The 22871-nt window shown below is 37.0% G+C and overlaps 1 protein-coding gene across 11 annotated transcripts in view; it reads right to left on the bottom strand.

Moving 5' to 3' along the window:
- Positions 1–22871, bottom strand: part of MYT1L (myelin transcription factor 1 like) — a 293552-nt gene that overhangs the window by 21506 nt on the left and 249175 nt on the right. For 8 of the 11 annotated variants that reach the window (XM_072407580.1, XM_072407573.1, XM_072407582.1 and 5 more), the window contains 7 exons: positions 22093–22343; positions 15895–16131; positions 11677–11798; positions 11115–11183; positions 3776–3838; positions 356–391; positions 157–240 (listed from right to left, as the gene is read on the bottom strand). In XM_072407580.1, coding sequence (XP_072263681.1) covers positions 157–240; positions 356–391; positions 3776–3838; positions 11115–11183; positions 11677–11798; positions 15895–16131; positions 22093–22343 — 862 coding nt within the window. The remainder of the gene's footprint in view (positions 1–156; positions 241–355; positions 392–3775; positions 3839–11114; positions 11184–11676; positions 11799–15894; positions 16132–22092; positions 22344–22871) is intronic. The other 3 variants (XM_072407581.1, XM_072407578.1, XM_072407583.1) reach the window with 2 other exon arrangements.

Genomic DNA, 22871 nt, shown 5'->3' with positions numbered 1-22871 from the left:
AGATTCACTACTTTATAAGTTGACCCATAGAGGAACCCATATTTGAAGTGCTGCCTACCTAATGGTGGGATATTACAAATACCCCTTACATTTCAAAAAAGCATCTTCAATTGATTGCCAGATAGTCACCTTTCTGTATATGCCACCTTGACTTACCTGATTGGCTCTTGGTCTTCTTTGTCTTCTTTGCTTTGTGCTATCTTAATTCCACTTTTCTTTGCTCTTGGGCAACCTGAAAGGCTAGGGTAGGTACAAACATTCACTAAAAGTCAATAAAGAGAAATTTCACCTTTCGATAAATATTTTTAAGAATAAATGCAGCAACATTAAAATATTTCCTCTATATAATTTTTACCTGTATCTCTGAATTCTCCACTCAGTTCTCTCCAGTCTGAAAAAAATGCTTGTTGTCAAATGGGATATTGTCTGTACATTCTGAATGTAAGTGCAGTTATGTCATTGGTCTCTTAGCCATGTGGCCATACATTTATCTGCGTTGTTACATTTCTACTTTTTCAGCAAGGTTTAGAAAACACAGACATGTTTGCACACTCGAGAGGGATTTTCCTATTTTGTTGTTTACTCATTTAAGTGTTTCACTTCAACCAATTTGTGTTTTCACATTGTCAATTAAAGTTTTTCTTTGCATACCAGTATTGGCTGAACAATTATTGTTTCTGTAAATAGTACTTAAACTAATTATATCTAAATCCTTTTTGTTTACAAATCAACTGGTAAAAATCTAATTGCATAAAATTGTTTTCCCAGTTAATGTTTAAAAGTATATTTTATCTTATCTCGAAGTAGTTGCATATATTCAGCTGGACTTGTTTTTGTAATGTTGAGGATATTTCATAGCTTGTCCAAACGGCTTCTCGAGATGAAAGGTTTGGACAAGTTTCGAAGGGTCCCTAACATCACAAGAACAAGTGCAGCTGAATATGACTTTTTCAGACCTTTCAGGGCTTTTCAGACCTGAGTTTTACCAAAAAAAAGTGTTTTTGAGCAGTTTTACCACTCAAAACTGTATTTTTTTGTTTACCATTGGACTGAATAGCTCTGATCATTATTCTTGATTTAACAGGCAGCAGCATTTTCATGCGGTTTTCCGGACACTCATTATGGTATCCAGGGATGGTTTTCTACCTCTGGCACTTCTATAGACTACAGTAAGAAGTGTTTGCTAATGCCTGTACAGATGTTATAGGCATTTAATGCCTAGTGCTTTTTATATACAGAAAGGTGCCTGAAAATGATCCTGGCTGTGCACGGTAGATAACATTTTTTTTTTTACCCCAGGTCTGAACAAGCCCAAACTACTACTAGATGTTCCATGAATGGATGAATGAGAACCTTCTTAATGTTTTTTACACCCATAATACTCCAAGTTATTTTATCTCAACAATAGACATGGCAGTGATACCACTTGTTTACTTTAACACAGTATGAAACCTATTTTCATGAATCAATTTCTGAATTGATAACCATAGTTTACGTCCAAATCTTTATGTTAAAGTAAAATAGGACCAGTCCGTGTGAAAGTAGTCTGTGGACCTCTTTTCTTTTCAATGCAAAGTCCACCAACCTCTCGTTCCTATTGACTTTCACTACTACAGATAAAGCATGCAGCAAAAGTATTCTAAAGTTGGCCATGTTTGTACTGTACCTTCATTTTCTTGCACAAAGAAAGTAGCAGTCACAGAAGACTTGTCACCATGTCATATACAATTATTTGCACAGTTACAACATTCTAGAAAATGCTGGTGACATACAAACATATCCATGATGAAATCTTTAAGGTGTTGGTTTGTGTACCAAATGCTGCATAGTTATAAGCCTAAACAATGGAAATCTGGCCCTGAAAGGCACAAAATAGTAAACTTTTCTAAATACCTAGTGCTCCACCTGCCATGAAATTAACAGTTTAGCTCAGCACCAAGTCAATCTCTGTAATGAGACCAATATATGGAAACTAAAACTAAGAAGAAAGAAGCTATTACCTTAAAAACACAATTAGATTTCTTGTTTTTTTCCCTTTGAAAGTTTGGAAATTAATGCCATATACCTAATTGACTTTCTACAGAAACCAGACATCTCATGTTCCTATTTACAAGCAGAGCGGTTTCTTATCATGTGATCCCTATCGGCTATGACATAATAATCATGGGGTCCCCCTATCGGCTATGACATAATAATCATGGGATCCCTATCGGCTATGACATAATAATCATGGGATCCCCATCGACCATCACATAAAAATCATGTGTGTATGTGTATATTTAAGGTCAAATTAGTCATAGAGTTAATGAATACCCCACAAGGCGCTATCAACATAAGGGTGGTAACATGAACCTGCATGAGAGCAGCAAATGCAAATTGTGCCAAAAGCCATATAAATGGAGCCATCCACTCATCCAGGCCTACTTCTTGTGGGGTATTTTAATAGGTTATTGTGGTTTATTTATTGATGCACATGTTTGTTATTGCATACATTGACTTTCACCATTTTACCACTTTTTGGAGCTAGAATTGTCTTTTATGGTGTGGCACATATTTAGAGACTGAATATGCCAGATTACTATAGCTCCAACATTAGACAACTGTTGCTTTCTAGCAGGGTGGTGCACCCTACTTTCTCTTCCCCTCTCTGCATCAATGATCATTTGCAGCAATAATGGAGTATGAGGCTTTATTTTCTATACTGATAAGAGCTAACATGCTCAGAACATTTGTATACTGACTATACATAATGTTTAACGTGGTAGATCAGTGTTTCCCAACCAGTGTTCCTCTAGAGCAGGGGTCGGCAAATTGTTTGGGCTACTAGGCCATATCAGGAGGTCAAGAAGGCACACTAGGCCAGAGGAAACACGGTGTCCAAGGAAAGGTTTTTTCCAACCGTGACTGGAAGCGAGCAGCCTCAGTCTTCCGCTCATCCGCGGTGTAGTCTCTGTACGTGTGCGCGTTCTTGGCATCGAAATGCCCCTTGAGATTCGACCGTTTTAAAGTGCTGTTAGTGGCACACTAAACACAGGGCTTTGTTGCCGCATTGGACGAAGAATAATTCGTCAGTCCATTCGGGGTTGAAGACACGACGTTCAAGGTCAACCTTCCGGAGACTGGTAGCTGCGTGTTACTTCTGCTCTTTAGGTATAGTAATTGGGGTTACTGTGCGGGAACTCGGTGATATCGCGGGAATATGCGATAACGGGACAATTCAATTAGGCAGGATCCAACAATAAATAACTAGGGGGCGTCAGGCTGGACTGGAATACTGGCTAGGCCGTATCCAGCATAAAGGCTGGAGTTTGCCAGCCTCTGCTCTAGAGGTTGCTGATGGTTCCTTGAACAATGTTCAGTTACCTCTGACACCAATGGTCTCTTAGGCTAGCTATAAGTTTCTTCCAAATGGCCAGCAATGTAAGAGGCATTCCTCCCACTGACCATCATGCTAATATACTGTGAGCTGTGCAAATAATAATTATAGCAGGAGATCCCTAAGACCTGCAAATTATTTCAAGCCTTTGAAAAGATTGAAAATGCTAGTTTTTGAATGCACAGCTGACCAGATGTTGAAAAACATTGTTGTCTGTTTACACATAAACACGCATATGCAAAGTAAATTTCATTATTTTTAGTTCCATAAAAGAAAGACGATATATGTATGCCGTTTGTTTGATGATGACTATATAATGTACAAAAATGCTTGTATGTATCTTTACATTTTTTTTTCAACAGCATAAAATGCTCAGGTCTATGATCAATGTCTACCTACCTTCTATGGGAAGCATAGTTTCCTGTTATATGGCCAGAGCCATCACATCCAGGGGTTGGACACCTAAAACAAAGTATATGTATTTTAGCTATTACAGTACAGCATGAAATTACAAGATGATGCTGAAGAACCTAGAACCACTTTAATGGGACAGTTTGTAATATATACAAAAAGTTATCTGAACACAGGGTATTAAAAAGGAAGAAATCATATTGAGGAGCAATGTTTTCTTCAAGCAAGCAACATCCAGATGTAAACTAATAACCTTCTGCTGTTTTGTCCATCATCGAAAATGTACACAGTCTCTGTCCATTAGTTAAAAAGGTATTATTAATATTATTAATAACAATAATTCAGCATACATGTACTGCCAAGTATGAATATATCTCCTTTGCCATGGCAGCAATATTCATCTCTACCACATGATGGCAGCATTGGTCCACCAATATTCTGGGTGTTATATAATCTATAATTGCAGAAAACCAGCTGTCAATTTATCAGATACATAAATAAGCAGACAATAATTGTGGCATGTCACTTTTGGGGGCTGGGGAGGTGTTATCACTAAACACCAGATCATATGTAACAACACTGGCAAAGTATTCCCTCTGAGATATTCATTTCACAAGTTTTTTATGCAAATAATCTGTAGCGATAATTAGCTGAAATACAGATGACATAAGTAAGGAGGACATGCATGCTTTGGTTTGCTCCTAGTGTAAATTTGCACGTTTTTCCTGGATGAAAAGTGTTACATGAATAAGAACCCAGTCTCTAAAGAAGTTTATATTTCTCAATCCTAAAGGTGCTAATTGTTGGCTATGCATAACACCTATTTTGCAGGTTACAATATGTTCTCAGCCACCATGTAAGGTACTGCCATTATTTAATTGTGTTCTGTGCAGCAATGTGGATTTTAAAGGACAAGCTGCAGAGACGATGCCATGTGCTGCTACCTATAATGGAGGAAAAGTATAGAAAAATGTACGACTGTAAGCTCTATTTGGGCAGGGTCTTCTCCTCCAGTGTTATTGTTTGTAACCCTTATTTAATGTACAGCACTACGTAATATGTTGGCGCTTTATTAATACAGTTTATTAATAATGAACAAACTGTAGTAATGGGATATGATATCGTAGCATTGTGACCGATCATTGGAATGGCTCCCAACTTTTTGAGTTGTGACATTTTTGCAACATTCTTTTGTTTAGGTGAAATAAGGCTGTAATCCTAGACAGTAAGGGACAGCAGCAATTTCACTCATTCATCAAAGCAGTCAGCTTTGGCTGGGGAAATAATTATAGAATCTTCTAAATTGGACTACTAGTTGAGTAGGGGGACGTTTTTCTCTGTTCTAGTTGTCATTTCCAGATGTATGTTGCAGAGAGGTTTTGGTGTTTCCTGCCTTGGTATGTCTTGTGTAAATGAACTTTTGATTTGATTGTGTGATATTGGCCTAATTTTAGATTGTCTGGGAGGTTGTGGGGCAGTTACCACTTACACACACTCCTGAACTATTTCCCAATGTAGCGCCTCACCCACTACTGCCCATAGATATGGAATGGGTGATACGGAACAACTCACTGGCACCTGCTGAAATTTAAGTTCTGGATCTTTAAGAACAAATGTATCAGTGCAAAAAACTAAGCAAATGGCGAGGTGACAGCCACCGGGAGCTGCACAGGAACCTGTGTTCCAAATGCACAAAGGTAGAACAAGTTGCAATGGCAGCCTCTGTGCAACTCTGCATGAGGTTTTCTTTTGAGATTATAAAATGATTATGCATAATATGCACACTACCAGGAGCCATAGGTCTTGTTTTATTCGTTTCTGCCATCCACATCCCAGACGGATTAAAAATCCCTTCGATTTACATTGATATAGATTGCAATGGGAACAGATTTGTCTGCATTGGTATGGTCCAACTCTTTAGTATCTAACTACCTGCAAGTTGTCCTCTCTTGTGAAGTGACAGGAAAGAGACAGCTTTTACCATGCCACGATTACTTAAAGGATATTCTGATCCTGATCTTCAGCTTCATTTATAGTGTATACTGCAGAATAAGAATAAATTTAGAATCTGGGTTCCAAAACTTGCACGAACAATCCACAAATCCATGTCAGAAGCCCAGGGACAGAATGGGAATATATGAAAAGAAAGGGAGAGGGGCAAATAGGCCATTCTGTTGTGGTCCCAAAGAAGATGGCAAACTGCCCAGTTTATCTCTAACCGTTCCCAATTCAGCCATGCAAAAGCTAAACAAAAACGTTGTTGTACACTGACACTTATTTGGGGTTCTTTTAAATGTATGGGCTTTAGAATATAGCAGCCAATACAATAACAATGGTGGCAATAGAAAAATGTAATATATCATCAAATACTATAAAATAAATACAACAATTAAATATAATGGTAGTCTGTTAGAGATTTGAGCATTGCCATTTATTATCTGATCGATATAACAACTAAATATTGATCAAAAATTGTCTTGTTCGATCAATGTGCATTTTTTTTAGCCAGCAGCCTGGCTCAGCCTGGTATTATTGTGAATTTCAGGGAGCGGACTCAATATCAGACCTAATACCAATTAATCAATCCGAATAAATTCAGCCATTTTTATTCAATTCGGCCAATATTTATATTCTTTTAAATGACCAGTGACAATATCCATTCTTGCATGTGCGATGTGCCAACAAAACCTGCTGTAGTTTTTCCTGCTGACATTTCCATATACCACGGGCACAGTGATCTTTCCCTTTTCTACAAAGAAAGAAACAAAGCTGCAGACTGCTCATAGCATGGTGCTAATAAATACATCAATATAAGAAGTACATCTTGTAGTTGTGTACGCAGTCTATATCTAATGTCTAAAAATAGGGTTCAACTTTCAGTCCAAAATAGAAACAGTTAAGTGTGATTTTTTCTGTATAGATCAAACAAAAGCCCATTTAAAGTGTACCTGTCATTTTATACTAAGAAAAGTAAACACAAGCAGTGCAAATTCCCAGCTTGTACTTTTACATCTCAAAGCTTTTTCCATGAACCACTAACCCATGCCACCACGAATTGTCCTAAATTGTTGACCACTATGCCTTCTGCTACATGCCCATCTAGTGGCATAAGTGGGCAACAAATGTTTTTTCTTTTTGTAGTAAGCAGAAGAAAAATTGTTTTGCTACAGATTTCTACTTAAAAAATCTTCAGTCAAAAGACCATATTTTAATGCTGAACTCTGGGCTCAAAACCCCAAAAAGTTATATATGTGTATAATATGTATATATATATATATATATATATATATATTTAGTTTAGCCACAAAGTACATAAAACCAATTTGTGTGCAGCAAATATCATTGTACTGTGGAAGTAAAGGTAACATCACCTTGCTGCATACCTGTGCAGGTAGCAGAGCTATGGGAGAGGCAAATGGGCAACCTGAAAAAATCATAGGAGGGGGCGAATACAAGACCAGTGCCAGAGCAAACAGGACAAAAGCCTGGACAAGTTGCTGCTATGGTGACATGTTTGCACCCTGGTTTACAGAACAGACTTAAAAGGAACACATAAAGCATACAATTAATAAAGTAAAAATGCACTTTTTTTTGTATTTAGTCTATATTTGCCTATCTCATAGTTCAGCTTTACCTTTGATCATTTTGACTATTCTATGGCATCCATTTTACCATAAAAAAAAAACTAAAAATAAAAAGTAGCCAAAAAAATGTGTATTCAGTTCACCACAGCTAGTAATTGACTTGGAAAAGTCTTTGTCAATACATAAAGGCCATAGTTACACCAAGAATGTACTGTACCTCTCTTTATGTAAATGTACCTCTTGTAGCATGTGATCTACTTTTATAACCACAACATGTGCACAAAACGATATCTTCCATCCCTTCTAAATTCATATATTGATTATCTCTCTTGCATTGTCGTCATAAAACAGCACAGGCCTCATTATATCACTATTTCACACACAGAGACTATAATCACCACGGTGCAATTAGGAACTAGTGTCTGATACACATAAAGCATCACCCCCGCTCTATAATACGTAGGGGGATGGCGGAATTTGTCAATACTTAATGGTCAGGCTCCTTGGCTGGCTTCTGCATTCGCTGAATTTTAACTGCTAAATAATTATGCGTAGCCTTCTAAAGCGCCAATCAAGTAATTTTCCAACCAATAATTTTTAAGATGAGATTCTTTTCTTTCATGGTGGGAAAACATAATTGCTAAGTGTTCCTAATTCCTAGGGACAGTCTCAGTGTTTCCTTCTGCTTGCTCACAATGTCTCTGTTTTTAATTTCGATATCCTGCCTGGTCCTAAATTTCTTCCTTTGTGTTCTGAACGCTGTTCCCAGTGTCTGTTTTATTCCGTATGCTGCATATGGTAAAATACAGACCCACTGTTACATTATCATGCTCAGCAGTCTCGGTGTAGTGTCACGCAGGGCTTAAAAATGGCTGCATTTTCAAGCTAATTGTAATCTGCCTTTTCCCTCATTGCTTCTGTCTGTGCAGAGCTGCAAATCACTCAAATGGCGCTGTGAAACTCTTGTCTGACGGAAGCTTAAAACCTACATAGATATTATTGGGGAAGAAAGACGGATATTACGGTGCTATTCATTTTAGTTTGACTTGCATCATTTTTTTTTTTTTTAGCACCAGCAATACCAACAGTAAAGATACATGAGGTGGGCAAAATGACGGAAACCAATAACAATATAATAATATTAGGGGCCAGTCTTAATCCTCCGAATTTCTGGAATAATTTGTGAAGTGGGCACCATTCTGGAAAAGATTCCAGTTATTTGATGGGTATAGGAAGTAGAAATGCAATTTATAATCTACACTGCTGATCATCCTGCATGGGCTTAAAAATGTCTAAATCTGGTAATTGGGAAGACCATGGAAGATGTTTGACTTTATCCATCAGTCTCCTCCAGTCCATAATTTGGGCATGATTGGAGGATAGGAGGATGCCAATTGGGAGGACTTAAGACCCCATAAAATGAACTAGAATCTCTGATAAGGTTAGGATAAGGATAAACCCATCCTTGTACCTTGGCTTATGCTTCATGATGCGTAGACCAGCCTCTTAGATAGGAGGCATTATGGTGCATAGGGAATGGAGGCAAATTGGGGTGGGGGTGGCCAAGTTGGCCTCTGTTAGCCTATTTCCTAGGTTTCAATAGCAGATTCTAATCTATAGCTTCTAATCTTGCAAATATAACGCAAGGCGTTTTGTTTATATGACCACAGGGTGACATGAAACATAATGAAACAAAGCTGAATGTCCTGTATATTACAAGCTATGTTTTCTTTGTAAATAATGGTCATTTTCGCAACGCTGCACAGCAAATTACTTTTATTGTAGGATAAAATATACTTGCTAAGGTGCTATGCCATGGAAGGCCTTATGCACGACACTGGCGCATTTTATTTACTTGATATAAGGGGCATTAAACTCGTTGCTTTAAAGAAAAGTAAAATCCAGATGGAAAAATGGCCGAGTTTTATAGAGAGTTGTAAAATGGATGGAAATGAAGAGTGAAGCGGCCAAGAGCAAGCACAAAGTTTTATGATGCCCTGGATATTGCAAAGATTCAATTTCACACTATTGCTTCAAGTGCCATTATCCGCTACACATTCAAATCTGAGACAGTACAGTCCAACATAGAAGAAGAACAAGAATATGGTATATTAATAGTTGGCATGCCAGTCATGCAATACTGGGGTTCTGGCTTCAATTCATTTTAATACATCCCAATTTATGTTACAGGGTTCTAATTCATGGATACCACACACTTTAGCAAGGTGATAATAGAAATAATCTCCAGAAATGTCAAGTGATTGGTGGTAGTGGAAGAGGTAATGTTTGAGAGACAAAGACTTTCTCGGGTGAAAAGTGATAGTGAGCCACTGTTAATTTTTATTACCATGGTGATTTTTGACATGGCCATTGTTTGCAGTTCAGGAGGTGGAGAGAAGATCATGGATCATTAATTACTCCTATATTGGTCACACACCATTTAAACATACTCCCCTAACATTATCTTTGAGTGCTGTGGTACTTTAGATGGAGACCATCTTCCTTTCATAGATCAATGCAATTTCTTACCAGTAGGCCATCCACGGGACAGATAAGATGTGTGTTGGACTAATAACAATCTAAATCTTGATGCTTGCTGTTCTGGGTGTTTGTATATTTCTTTGCTCCATCATTAGGTGTTTGGAGTTATAAATTGCATTTCTGAATGTATAAGCACAAATGCCCATCTAAGTGTGCTCATTTGTGCATCAAAAACTACAGTATATGCCCATCAATGTTGGGTGTATGTTTCCTTTAATAAAGGTAATAGCAAGTAGCAATATAAGGTCAAATCATTTTGGCTCTATTAGACTTGGTTGTATTAAATACCCCAGCATCCAATTTGAGGGCTGATTATATATATATGTTTGATTTATAACTACAGACACATATCTGCTAATCGTCATACTGCAGATAGTACTTTTGACATTGCAGAAGTAAAGTGTTTACACATCTGGAATATGCAGTTCAGTTTTGGGCACCAGTTCACAAAAAGGACATTGTTTGGAATTGGAGAGAGTGCAAAGAAGGGCAACTAGACTAATAAAAGGAGCTCAGCTATTAGGAGAGATTAACTGAACTGAATCTACTCTCCCTTGAGAAGAGACGTTTAAGGGGGGGATATGATCACCCTGTAAAAATATATAAACGGTCCATATAGAGAACTCTCTTCTCAATTATTCACTATGAGATCATTACAAAGAACAAGAGAGCACTCTTTGCGTCTGGAGGAAAAGAAGTCTAAGCTCCCTCAGGAAGTAGTTTCAGCAAGTTCTATAGATTGCTTTAGGAAAAATCTGTATGCTTTTCTAGAAGCACAGAATATAACTGGGCATTAAGTCTTTAAAATTAAAATAACCATGCCTGGTGATCCAGGTAGCATCCGATTGCCTAATGGAATCAGGAAGGAATTTTTTTCCTGTTGAAGCAAATTGTACCAGGGTTTTTTTTGCCTTCTTCTGGACCAATTATGTCTTATAGGGTTTTATATCTGGGATATGTTTATTTCCCTAGTGCTTGAACTTCATGGATTTATGTCTTTTTTTAACCTGACCTACTATATGTAACTATGTTAATATATTTAATCTATGTTTGTGGAGTTGACTTTTCCTATCTTCCAATGTATATAGATCAGATCTTTAAACTAATGCCAATTTTGCAGAATTTGTGGAATATTTTTTAACCTAAAATAAAGGTTGGTGGACAAAAGCATGATAAAAGGAAAAGACAACATAGTTCCTTACTTGAGCTCTTGTGAACTGGTGGCCATCATGCTACGAATACTTTTATCAGCTAATGGGCAACCAGACAATCTGCAAGAAAAAATATTTGCATGTGAGTTTTTAGTAAGTAAAGAGAATTTTTAAAATACTGTAAGTTCTATAATATTGTGACTATAAAACACTAATCATAGAAGTATAGACAAGTATAGGTAATCGGGTTTTCTAACTTTGATACTTGGGGACCCCTAGCTCACAATGTGTGAAGTAAATGATACATATGAGCTGTGACATGTTTAAAATAATTCAAAACTAGTTTTTTGTTTTTTTAAAAATCTGCAATAATTTAAATTAAATATTGTGATCCTGGTTCTTCTTCAGGCACATCCCTTTAAGGTAGACACGATTTCCAAATAGTGATCTTATGCCCTCACTTTGTTGCAGGCATCCATTGTGGATGTGCCAACACAAGTTTTAAATGATGTAGCAAACTCCCAGTTTAAATATACTTTAATCTCTTTAGTTAGTGGACAGAAAAAACCCTAACAAAAATATAGGCCTAGTTTTATTGCTATGAAGTGCTTACGTTATTAAGTCCTTCTTGTTTTCTTTACACTGAGGATATTTGGGTTTAGGACTTGGAATCGTGACTTCACCAGGGTACCTTCTATCTTCCAGGGCATCGTGGAATGGATCTAGATCATCATGCTGCAAAATATATACATAAACACATAGATTAAATTAAATATTTTGTAGTAAATGCGATCAAATATAAAACCAATAAAATTTGGCATTAGCATGACAAGTTAGCAAAATCATTCATTAAAATTCTATATTAAGTTATTAATATGTATTTCCTATTAACTTAATCAGATTTATAGCACATTTGATTTCTATCTAATAAAAATATTATTATTTTGAATTTACTAAAATTATTATTCTGATGAGTCCCCTATAAACCCAACAAATGGTGAAAAATGTTAAAACTATTTAAATAAAATAGATTTATTGGGGAAAGCACTCTTGAGGTTTGTTTTGTCAACTATGCAAAAGTCTGAAAACTGCTAGATTAGATATTTTACACTAACTTTCAAGTCTACGTCTACATTTTCAAGAGGTGAATTTTCAGGGTTAGGGTTAGTTTCAGACAACGGAGCCTTTCTATAGCAGAGAGATATATTTTATTTTGTATTGTTGTGTAGAATTGTTCACTAGTTCTGGGTACCCTCAGACCTACTTAAAATGCCATACTAGGTTCAAAATATATTTCTGTAGCTTTGGGAGAAACAAAGGTAAATCTGAATTGGTAGTGGAATATACCAGCTGATTAATAGCCTTAGTAAAGTAAGGCTACCCATAGACAGTGGAATAACCCCTCTATTCATGATGTTGTGGGCCTGCCAATACATACACATATGGTGCTAAACTTTTCCTTTGCTTTGGCTCTATTTCCTGGAATGATTTCTAGTGCTTGTGACTGTAAAGAACTATGAATGTATATTTATTGTACATCTAACATTTCTAAAGCTGAATCTATGCAGACATAAGTTAATGCAACTCTGTATTATTTCAATCCAATTCTTTTTTTCATGCCGCTGCAAACTGCACAAATCTTCAGCTGTGTTGTAGAATTTGTGTACTAAACAAGCTCATTGATCTTTAGCTTTTCCATATTGTCCAGATTGGAGGATTGATACAACTTGTAAGTATTAACTACAGCAGAAAAAAAGTCTGCCTTGATAAACAGGGCTCCGGATTCAGACTCCAGTCTTTGAACTTGAACAGAAATGCAAACCCTAGTTTGCATTAGGCAATATATCTGAGGACGCTATTACTTTAATTATCAGTATTCTTAATATTTGCAAACACCCTCATACTTTAAAGAAGTAGCCCCAGTCTCAAAATGATCTCCTGTCTGCCAACTTGGCAAAGTAATGGGTTCCCTATAGAACTGTAGCTGCATGCAATGGCACAATAACAAGCCTAGTTGCTGGTTCCACATATTTGTATTGCAGCTTTCTTCTGAGTCCACATGAAATTCTTTACAGACAATTCCCTTTTAGATCTATGAGTGGAAACGTGGATCAGCTTCTCTGGGCAAGTCTATAAACTGTTCTTGTCTATTGATTAGCTGCAACACTAATATCACCTAATGGTAATTTATTGGCTAATTTTTGAATTGTGTATTTAAATGTTTGTTTATACGAAAATACTGATAAAAATATATTTGAAAAAAGTAGCCTTATATCTGATACAAGTGACCCCACACATTTGGCACAAAATAGTAACTTATGGCAACTGCTATCCCCTATAATTATTTTCAGAGATAGGAGCTAAAAAAAAGCTGAAAATAACAATTGTCATGGCAAAGTTCTAGCATAGTCAAATGAGCCCTTTGCTTCTTATACTGAGCATCATGCTGACTGTTTTAGTGATTAGCAGCCTGAGCACAGAGTTTTAGGGGGGGCATTATTCAATTTTATTGCAGTATAAGACAAAAACAGGATTAGTGAGACAAATTGGAAGTCAGATTTACTAAAAAATTGCAGCTTTATTATACAAATTCCCCTCTAGTGCCCATAAATAGCGCTGCACCAACATAAAACTTGGTCCTTGTCCCTTTGTATGTGTTTAAAAGCAAATGTATAACATTTTTTATTTTTTTTTTCTTTATTTATTTTTAGGGCAAAAACTGTAAAAAGGATTTCTTTTTAGTCATGTAAGTAAAAAATATGGCATATTGATATTTTATACTTATCGCATGCATTCTGGAAGTTTTCTAAAGTATGCTATTGTGATTTTGAATCTACTGGTATAATTTGATCTCCAGCTGTCCAGCTCCACTTAGAATGCACATATAGTTAACAAGTCAAATGATTAGCATTATCTCCTACATTTTTCTACTTACACGGCCACATATGGATTACAACAGGGACAGAACTAGTACTAGCCTTAGAAATGTTCTATAAGAAAACTTATTCATGAGACTCTGCATTAAGCAGTATTACTATGTGATGTTTATGTGAAGGTTTGGCCATAAAAATGCATCTGCGGTATCACCATAAGTAATGAAGTATCATACATGAGAATTACGTACATTTAAAATGAAAAACAGCAATGATGATCAAGTCACTTCATATTACTTGTTACAGGATTGGTTATGCTCAATCTGTAGCCTTTATTTTGATAAACTTTGTGCTATTTAGCTGTAGGTGTAAAAGGTGAATCAAAAGATGGTTGAGTTGTGAAAATGTAGACAATAGATGTTGCATACACTGTAATGATACCCTTCATCATACACCTAAATTATATGCTTATGATTGTCCTAAAGTAGTATAATAAGAAAAGCTTTGATGCCTAAAGCCACCAATCAGACTCTTGCACTCATATCTGAAAGTTTGAATTGAATTAGTGGGTGTAGCATAGTAGCTAAATGCCACCAAATATCCTATGAATTTGGACTCCCATTTCCTCAGTTTCAGCTGGGAAAGGGATAAAAGAGTAAGGTAGGAAGTAGTTGTTGTGTTACAGATTTGCAGCACTTTTACTGGAACCTAGGCCCAAAGTGTATTGGAAGAAATGGGTGGGCTAGGTACTCCACCCCTCTTCTATGCCAGAAATTGGGTGTCTGAGGCCAGGTGGTTTAGGGAGAAAAGCTGTGTGTAGCCGGTTTTGTAGACCCAAGGAGGTCTTCCAAACATTGAGGTCAGGTGGACCATCTGCTCTAGGGAAGTATGCCACAGAGTATGGGGGCTAAACTTGAATTTTGTGATACTGATCCCTGCGAGGCATGGATGTTATTTCCTGTTCTGTGCTTGAATTGGATACAATTGTTCAGAGTGCCTTGAAATATAAACAGGTGTTTGAAGTACCTATATGCAAGCCGTGCATATTAAAGCAAATCCCCCACAGTGGGTGACACAAATGGCAATTTTCTATATACTTTAAATATGTGTATTCAGTGACAGAATTGCTAATGGTTCACCTGTTTCTAGGCTCTGAGGACAGAGTACAAACACCTCCTTGCTTTGTCTGTTTTCTTGTACCAGATTCTAACCCTTCAGAGCAGAGTATTTTGTACTATGCATATGAGTGTCATTTAGAATAGAAGATTTCAGTGGACTTGATTTCACAGCTAAATTGCAGATTTAATTTTTTTAGAAATTTTACTTATTTTGCCATGCAGCTATTAAAGGAGAAAGGAGTTAACGTAAAAGCATAAAAACCCAATCGCTTAGAGCACTTATGAACTGTTGAAACCTTTCATCATCGCCATCACTCCAAAAACCACCAGTTCTTTTTATAGGATGTATGAAAGCTGATAGATTGGCAGTATTCCTTCATATAAGCAGATAAATTATGACATCTCAGCTCCCCTTCTCCCGAAAACCAATTTCCTTATTTGACCACATAACATAAAACAGAGTAAATTCTTTGTTACGGCAGGTGCCCACCCCCATGCTCAATAAATAAAGAAAACATAATTAATGGAATGATAGTGTTAATGATGGTGATGATGATGATGATAACATTTGTAATAAAAAATGACAGTTATGGACATTAATGTACCTAAAATAAAATCTAATTTCAAATGCAAGAATGGGGCAATTTTATAGAGACTGTGGGGAAAAAAGAAACCTGTTTTTACGGTAGCAACCTATCTAATGTTTACATTTTTTCTTTTTTTAACCCGCTGTAAAAATTATGTTTACATGATCGATTGCTATAGACAATGCAGCCACTCTTCTTTCTTTATTATTTAAAACATCAGAACTTTATGCTTTTTTATATGGGTGGAACATACATTAATGTCTTTGGAATCATCTTCATCTATCCGCCTGGGTTTCATTTTAGTGTAGTCTACTGGTAAGTCCCAGCAGTCACTTTCAGTCATTTGGTAACACTGGCTATTCAGCATTGCCTGCCGCTGTGGCGACATGGATTCCAGTGGAGTTAGAATGGAGCAGCAACCATCTCGTTGTCTTTGTTTGTTCATGCTAAGGTCCAGTGTTCCATTTTCATCCACATCAATGTCAGGATTCTGAAAGGAATGGATGGATATTGTGAAATTAACGTTTCACTATTTTCTTTTTTTTTTTAATTTTATTTTAGAATTGGATTATGCACTTCTTGTAGGTTACCCGCAATGAGTCGTGATAATGTGCCCACACACAGCAGCCTTGTCTTATGTAAGGCTTGATTCTCTCATGCAGGCATATAATGTAAAATAGAAAAATGGAATTCTTTTCATTGCTGCATTTTCAATGGAAATATATTGAGAAAGTGAGGGTCTTGTACTCTTTATGTTAGCATAAATATTTAAAAGCTGATGATCTCTCATAACTGTTTACCATAATAATGGCTGCCTATTATGCTAGAGCTCTACCTTGAGATTTTAGGAAAAGGACAGTTAGATGGCTAGGGAGGGAGGTTAAATAAAGCTATTACAATATTATATTTTATTTTGCAGAGATATTGAAGTTTGATCAGTGTGCACATTTGACTGGCCAGGCCCAGATGAAAGACCATTATTACTGCCAGTTCAGAATAATGATGAATTATGAATTATTCGTAAAGCTGCTCCAACCTGCATTCCAAATTGTGACACCATAGAAGAGAATCTAAGGAACTACCTTTGCTCTGAGAATCAGACAAGATCCTTCTTATTATACACTTGCTTGTGTAAATGCTTCATGTGTACATAAGGCACAGGGGGGCCCTAAGGTTTTAAAAACAGAAATTGTGGAAAAAGTCCCATGCCCATAAATCTAAGACTTTAAATTCCAAATGGTCCATTTAGGGCCATCAAAAAAAGTAAAATGAGACTGGAGTCAACTTCTTCTAATAAATCCAAAAGTGTGTATTTTATAACACTGGTGTAAAGTACCTGATGTATCGAAGATTAGGAATTAGTTTTAAGCATGTGACAAGACTTCCCTTGCTCAAGTCTATACACTATAATTTCACCTGCCAACCGCTTAACCCTAACGAACCCTTCAGATTTGCAGGGACCCATTTGTGATGTAGCATTTGGAGGGTAAGCCGCAGGGGAACCGCAAATATAAAAAACACAGAAGTGTTGAATGATAAAAAACTCTGCCAACTTGAGACCACAGGACTGGATTCAAGAAAGTCTATACTGGTAAGTATTATTATTGGATTTGTAAATTAACAATTAGGTAGAAGTTGGAGCTCCATTCTGCAAAAATATCCTTTATATGTGCCATTAAACGTTTTTCTTTTGCAAATGTGTCTGCAGTTTTTTTATGCTTGCCCTTACAAATGCTTAGATGTTGACATTGCATATGTTTTGGTGCCAACTTAGCTGTGTCATGTAATTAGTGATACTGGATTTGTGGCATTGCTGGCCTGTCTGTTTATAATTTATATAACTTTTAAGGATGTCATGAAAAAGTTTATTGGATTGTTTCCTCTTATGATTTTAGGAGTACAGTACACGGCTGTTACAACCCCTGCCTAAGTCTATAAATGAACAAAGATGTAGTGTATATGAATATAAATGGTGGTGGTGGTGGTGGGTGAAAAAAATAGGATTCTTGCTGAGAGTGAATGGGAGTGAAATGATTCATACAAACAATGAGCTGGATAGAACATCATGGATAGGCGATCGTACAGCATTGTCAATGCATGCACATGATTTCAGTTATCTATTCAACTTAGAATGAAAGCATTCATACAGCAAACCCTTATGAACACCAGACATGCTCAATGGAAGGTCGTTTTATTAATAACATAAAAATTAACAATAAATCATCTTGTACCAGATAAAATTGAAGCAAGCTGGTGGCCACTCAAACTTACCTGGAAACATAACTACCTTTTAAAATCATCACCTTTAATACATTTTATAAAAATTTTACTTAGGTTTTTATATCAAATATATATATTACTACAGTCTCTTCATTGTGTGCGTGTTTTAATGCCTTTTATTGCCCTGTTTGACCTTACAGGTTTCTCTTCTGTTATAGGTGGTACGTAAAAGAAAAAAAAAACAGACCTGCATACATGGCTTTTCTAATGAAGCTTTTTTCAGCTGTAGGGCCTGTAGTTGCCACTTAGTGAGCTATACTGTGCATTGATCAACTATGGCAACCTTAGACCTGGATTGGTCAAAGCATACCAAAGGCTACAAGACTTTAGTTTAATGTTTGAACCAGGGTTAATCCAAATCTCAGAAAACCATGTTACATGTGCTCCTTTTACTGGCAAATTCACCTGTTAAGGTGCTTTTAAAGCAAAAACACAGTAACACTGTTTTTTAAAAAAAATCATTAGGGGTTAGTGGGAAGATGAGCAGATAAATTAGTAGTTAGGAAAAGGAATGCCCCCAGGATGGTCAGAATACCCCTTTTTCTGGCTGTGTGGGCACCATCTGATGGATGGACAATTAGCCACAGCTCAAGGAGCCTATGGCAACCTTTGGAGGAACCTTGAAAGAGAATGGCAGCTTTATACCCATGCCTTAGGTTTAGAAAGACACACATGGCAAATCCTATAAATGACAATGAAAAAAAGTAGAAAATGTGGACATGTGAATTTGAGCTTTTAGGATCTCTTTGCATTTTTTTATTAAATGAAGCTGCTTAACCAACTCATTAATGAATGGTTTGTCCCTACACTTGGGAGCCTAATACACAATAATTTAAACCAGACAAATAGTCTGAATGGACCCTACACAAAACATGAAAGAAATACGGAGGCTGTTATTGATGGCCTACTTCTGGAAATACTAGAATATTAGTTGTCTGGTTAATTTTTTATTTTTTTGCCTTTAAAATTTAAATATATATTGCACAGTTCTTGATAATATAATACATTTTCACCTCCAACAACAGATTGTGTTTAGTAACCTTACCATTTGTTTTATATCATTTAAGACAATTAAGAATTTTCTCCTATAACCATGGATGCAATTACTGGGTATATATACTCAGTTATTGCCATAATCAATAGGTATCTATGAAGCTGAATTGGAAGTAATGGTTAGGCTTCCATGTTACAGTACGCTGCAAGTTATCAATGTAATGGACCTGACCTATCACTTAGCATTGATTGGAACAAATCACCAAGCTGAAATATACAGTCAATTGCAAGAAGTAAATGTGTATAGAGAGGAAGGAAGGTAGGAGTCTACAATTAATCATTCTAGGCTCTAATAAAGCACTCCCTGCCCTGGATGATGACCTATCATTATGAGGAACATTATCTTAAATAGCTGGACTCCTAAAGAATAAAGATAGGTTAGGTTTAATTATTACAGATATCCCTACAGGTAATGTGCACCCTACATCTCAAGGTAACAGAAGAAACTAACACCATTTTAAATGTCAGTGTAACGGGTGTCAATATAACAGCACTGCACGCATTGTATGTTTACAACCTTTGAGTTTATAAATATATATGAATACATTTATCCAGCATTAAGGAGCATAGGGCAGCTCAGAACTGTAAACAGTTTACTACAATTTTCTGTATTTAAACAATGATATCAGTTCCAATCTCTTAATGTTTCTGAAACAGGGCATCTCTGGCTTTTTAAATGTGCATTCAGCTACAAGTGCTGTGAATATTTCCAATAAAGTTTGCCTTTTGATGTTGAGTCATGTATATTCATTCTAAAGTTTGTTTAACTATAAATTTCAAAATCTCCAAAGGAGAGGTTAGAATGATACTTGTGATACCATTTCTTTTTAAATCTCAGTCTGCTACTCTGATACATTGACAACATGGCACAGACATTGAATCTTTTGAAGTGGAAATAGATCTGTGAGACTCCCTTATTCACATCCTAGCAAAAGGTTCCACTATCTTCCTTCTATTCTTCCATGGCAATATTGATTGGCCATGCTAGGATAACGTAACTCCAGCTTTCACACCAGAGACACAAATAGATCAGGCAAGTAAAACACAATATTGCAGGAAGAACATCACCTGTCCCTTTCTGCAATATTGACCTGCTTGATCATGCAAAACTAAAAGAGAATCTTTAGTTTCACTTTAAGGAAATAGAGATGTTCTGATTTCCAGTTGTTTTAATGTCAGTAAAATGAATAGCATCTACATCAATAAATATTGAAAACTCACTTAAATCCCAAATAAAAACTTTTTAAGAAAATTTATTTTCTTTATATGTCCTGATCACCAGTGTCACCAGGAAGAAAGGTAAACAGACATTTAGGTTGCCAATAAAGCAGGAAAAGAGGTCTAAGTGGGGCACCGCATTCCAAATGTGCTTGTGGAAAATGTGACATTGGTGTTTTAGGAAAACACTTTGGTTTAACATTTGGTTGTTTTTGTGTATATGCAGTAATAAAAGCTTGACACAAATCAATGTTACCATTTAGGAGTGGTTGCAGAGCAATGTGTCTCTTTTCCTTTTTATATCTGAGAACTTTATTGTACAAATGGGGACTCTGGAAGGATACTCAACCCAAATTATAAGGCATACGTAGCTAAAAAATATAATAATAAAGGCATTTTATTTCTCTGCTGTCATTTTCTCCCAAGCTTCCAACCCACGCTACCTCTTCTCAACAATTGACTCCCTCCTAAACCTCACACCTGCTCCCCCCACAACAGCCTTCATTGCCCAAGACATAGCCACCTACTATAGAGAGAAAATTTAAAAAATCAGACATGTCTCTGCTCACCAGGACAGTCTACTAAAGCCACCCCTTCCAACAGTAAGTCATCACTGGCCTCCCTCAGCCCTGTTACTGTGGAAAAAGTTTCTTCTCTTCTTTCATCATCTCCATATACTACCTGTCCGCTAGACCAAATTCTCTGTGATCTACTCTGTGCCCATTCCTCCACCCTGGCCCCTGCCCTAACCAAACTATTCAAGCTCTCCCTTTTTACCCCTCCACTTTCAAACATGCCATAATTCTCCCTTTCCTGAAGAAACCCTCACTAGACCCCTCCCTACCTTCTAGCTACCGTCCTATCTCTCTTATTTCATATGTTTCCAAACTTCTTGAACGCCTTGTCTACAAAAGACTCACCCATTACCTGAGTACGAACTCTCTCCTTGACCCCCTCCAGTCTGGTTTTGAGCTGCCCATTCCACCGAAACAGCCCTTACTAAAGTGGCCAATGACCTCATCAGAGCTAAGTCTCAAGGCAACTTTTCCCTGCTCCTTCTCCTTGATCTTTCCTCTGCTTTTGACACTGTTGATCACCCCCTTCTAATACAAATCATGGCTCTATTGGTATCTGTGACACTGCTCTCTCTTGGTTTGCTTCCTATCTGTCTAAAACACTCCTTTCTGTCTAAAACTGGTCCTCTTCTCTCTGTACACCTCCTCTCTCGGTAGTCTCATATCCTTCTTTGGCTTACAGTACCATCTGTATGCTGATGACACTCAAATCTATCTGTCCACCCCTGACCTGTGTCCCTCAGTCCTGGATAAGGTTTCATGCTGCCTGTCAGCCATCTCATCATGGATGTCTGACCGATTTTTGAAACTCAACCTGGATAAAACAGAACTCATCATCATCCCCCCCTCAAATTCCAAATCTTACCCTGACATATTTCTAACTGTTAACAACACTGTTATTGTCTATTAAATAATAATTCAAGTCTATTCACTAATAACCATTTGGGCCTGATAAATTAAATAAAAATTATACAAGAACAGTTATATACTGTATAGCTTTAAAAACATTTTTATATGTTTTTTTTATATGATAAGTTTTCACCTTAGCTACTGGAAACTTGGGGTCTATACAAGCCTAACAGTAGCCATAATTTTACTGGTATTCAAATTTTGTTTTATTGCACCAGAGTTCAGTGTGCCTTCTTTCTGTTCCAAGTATTCACTCATGATCTAGATATGGGTTGACTGATGTGTCAGGGGACATGGCCCACTTTTACAGCAATACAGTACCTACTTCCATCACTTTTGAAATAGCAAAAAAATGTGAATGTGTTAACCATTGTATAGTATATGAATAATCTGCAGTTTTGTTCTTATGTAATTACCCTGTTGCAGAGATCTTGAGGTTTGGTAGAGAGGTTCTGTGGCATCTCCCTGCAGCGGGTCGACAGATTCAGGATTGCGGTTGCAGCCATGTGTGCAGCTTCCATGTCATGAGAATAATCAAAGCTGCTTTTGCTACACGTACTGCTGGCGCTACTCCCTCCACCACAGCTCATATTGCTACTGCTGCTGCTGGGGGCATAACTGCTTGTTGTGCTGCTCGTCGGGCTTGAGTTCTTACAGTAACGTTTAGCTGCAGAGAGAAGTGTGCATTAATCAATACATTCAGGACAACAGGAATTCTCTACAGGGCTTTTATACGTACAAAAGAAACGAGTTTTTTTCTATGTTATATTTTAGATCTGCAGTGCTGTAGTACTAAGAGATGGTAAAACACAGATGTGTAATGCAATTGCTCTTTCAATCATGCACAAGTTTATGTACAATCATTTAGATCAGGGGGGTGTCAAACTCTGGCCCGCAACGTGCTTTTTTTGGCCCCCCCCCCCCAAAATTCCTAAATATGAATTGCAGCTGGCCCACCGCTGCAGTGAAATAGCGCCGCTTCTAAAATTCCCAGCATCACTTGCGTCTATACACCAGCGGCCTCTCTGCCTATGCATGGCCCCGAATTGGACTGTTTTATAGATGTAGGGAATTGTAGTAGGGGTGCTATTTCAGTTTCAAGTTTGGCCCGTGACTTTGTCTAAGTTTTTCATTTTGGCCCACTGTGTATTTGAGTTTGACACCCCAAATTTAGATCCACCATATGAAACATATG

Source organism: Pyxicephalus adspersus, chromosome 4 (assembly GCF_032062135.1).
Source record: "Pyxicephalus adspersus chromosome 4, UCB_Pads_2.0, whole genome shotgun sequence".
NCBI classification, from domain to species: Eukaryota; Metazoa; Chordata; class Amphibia; order Anura; family Pyxicephalidae; genus Pyxicephalus; species Pyxicephalus adspersus.
This window is presented reverse-complemented; position numbering and strand designations above follow the sequence as displayed.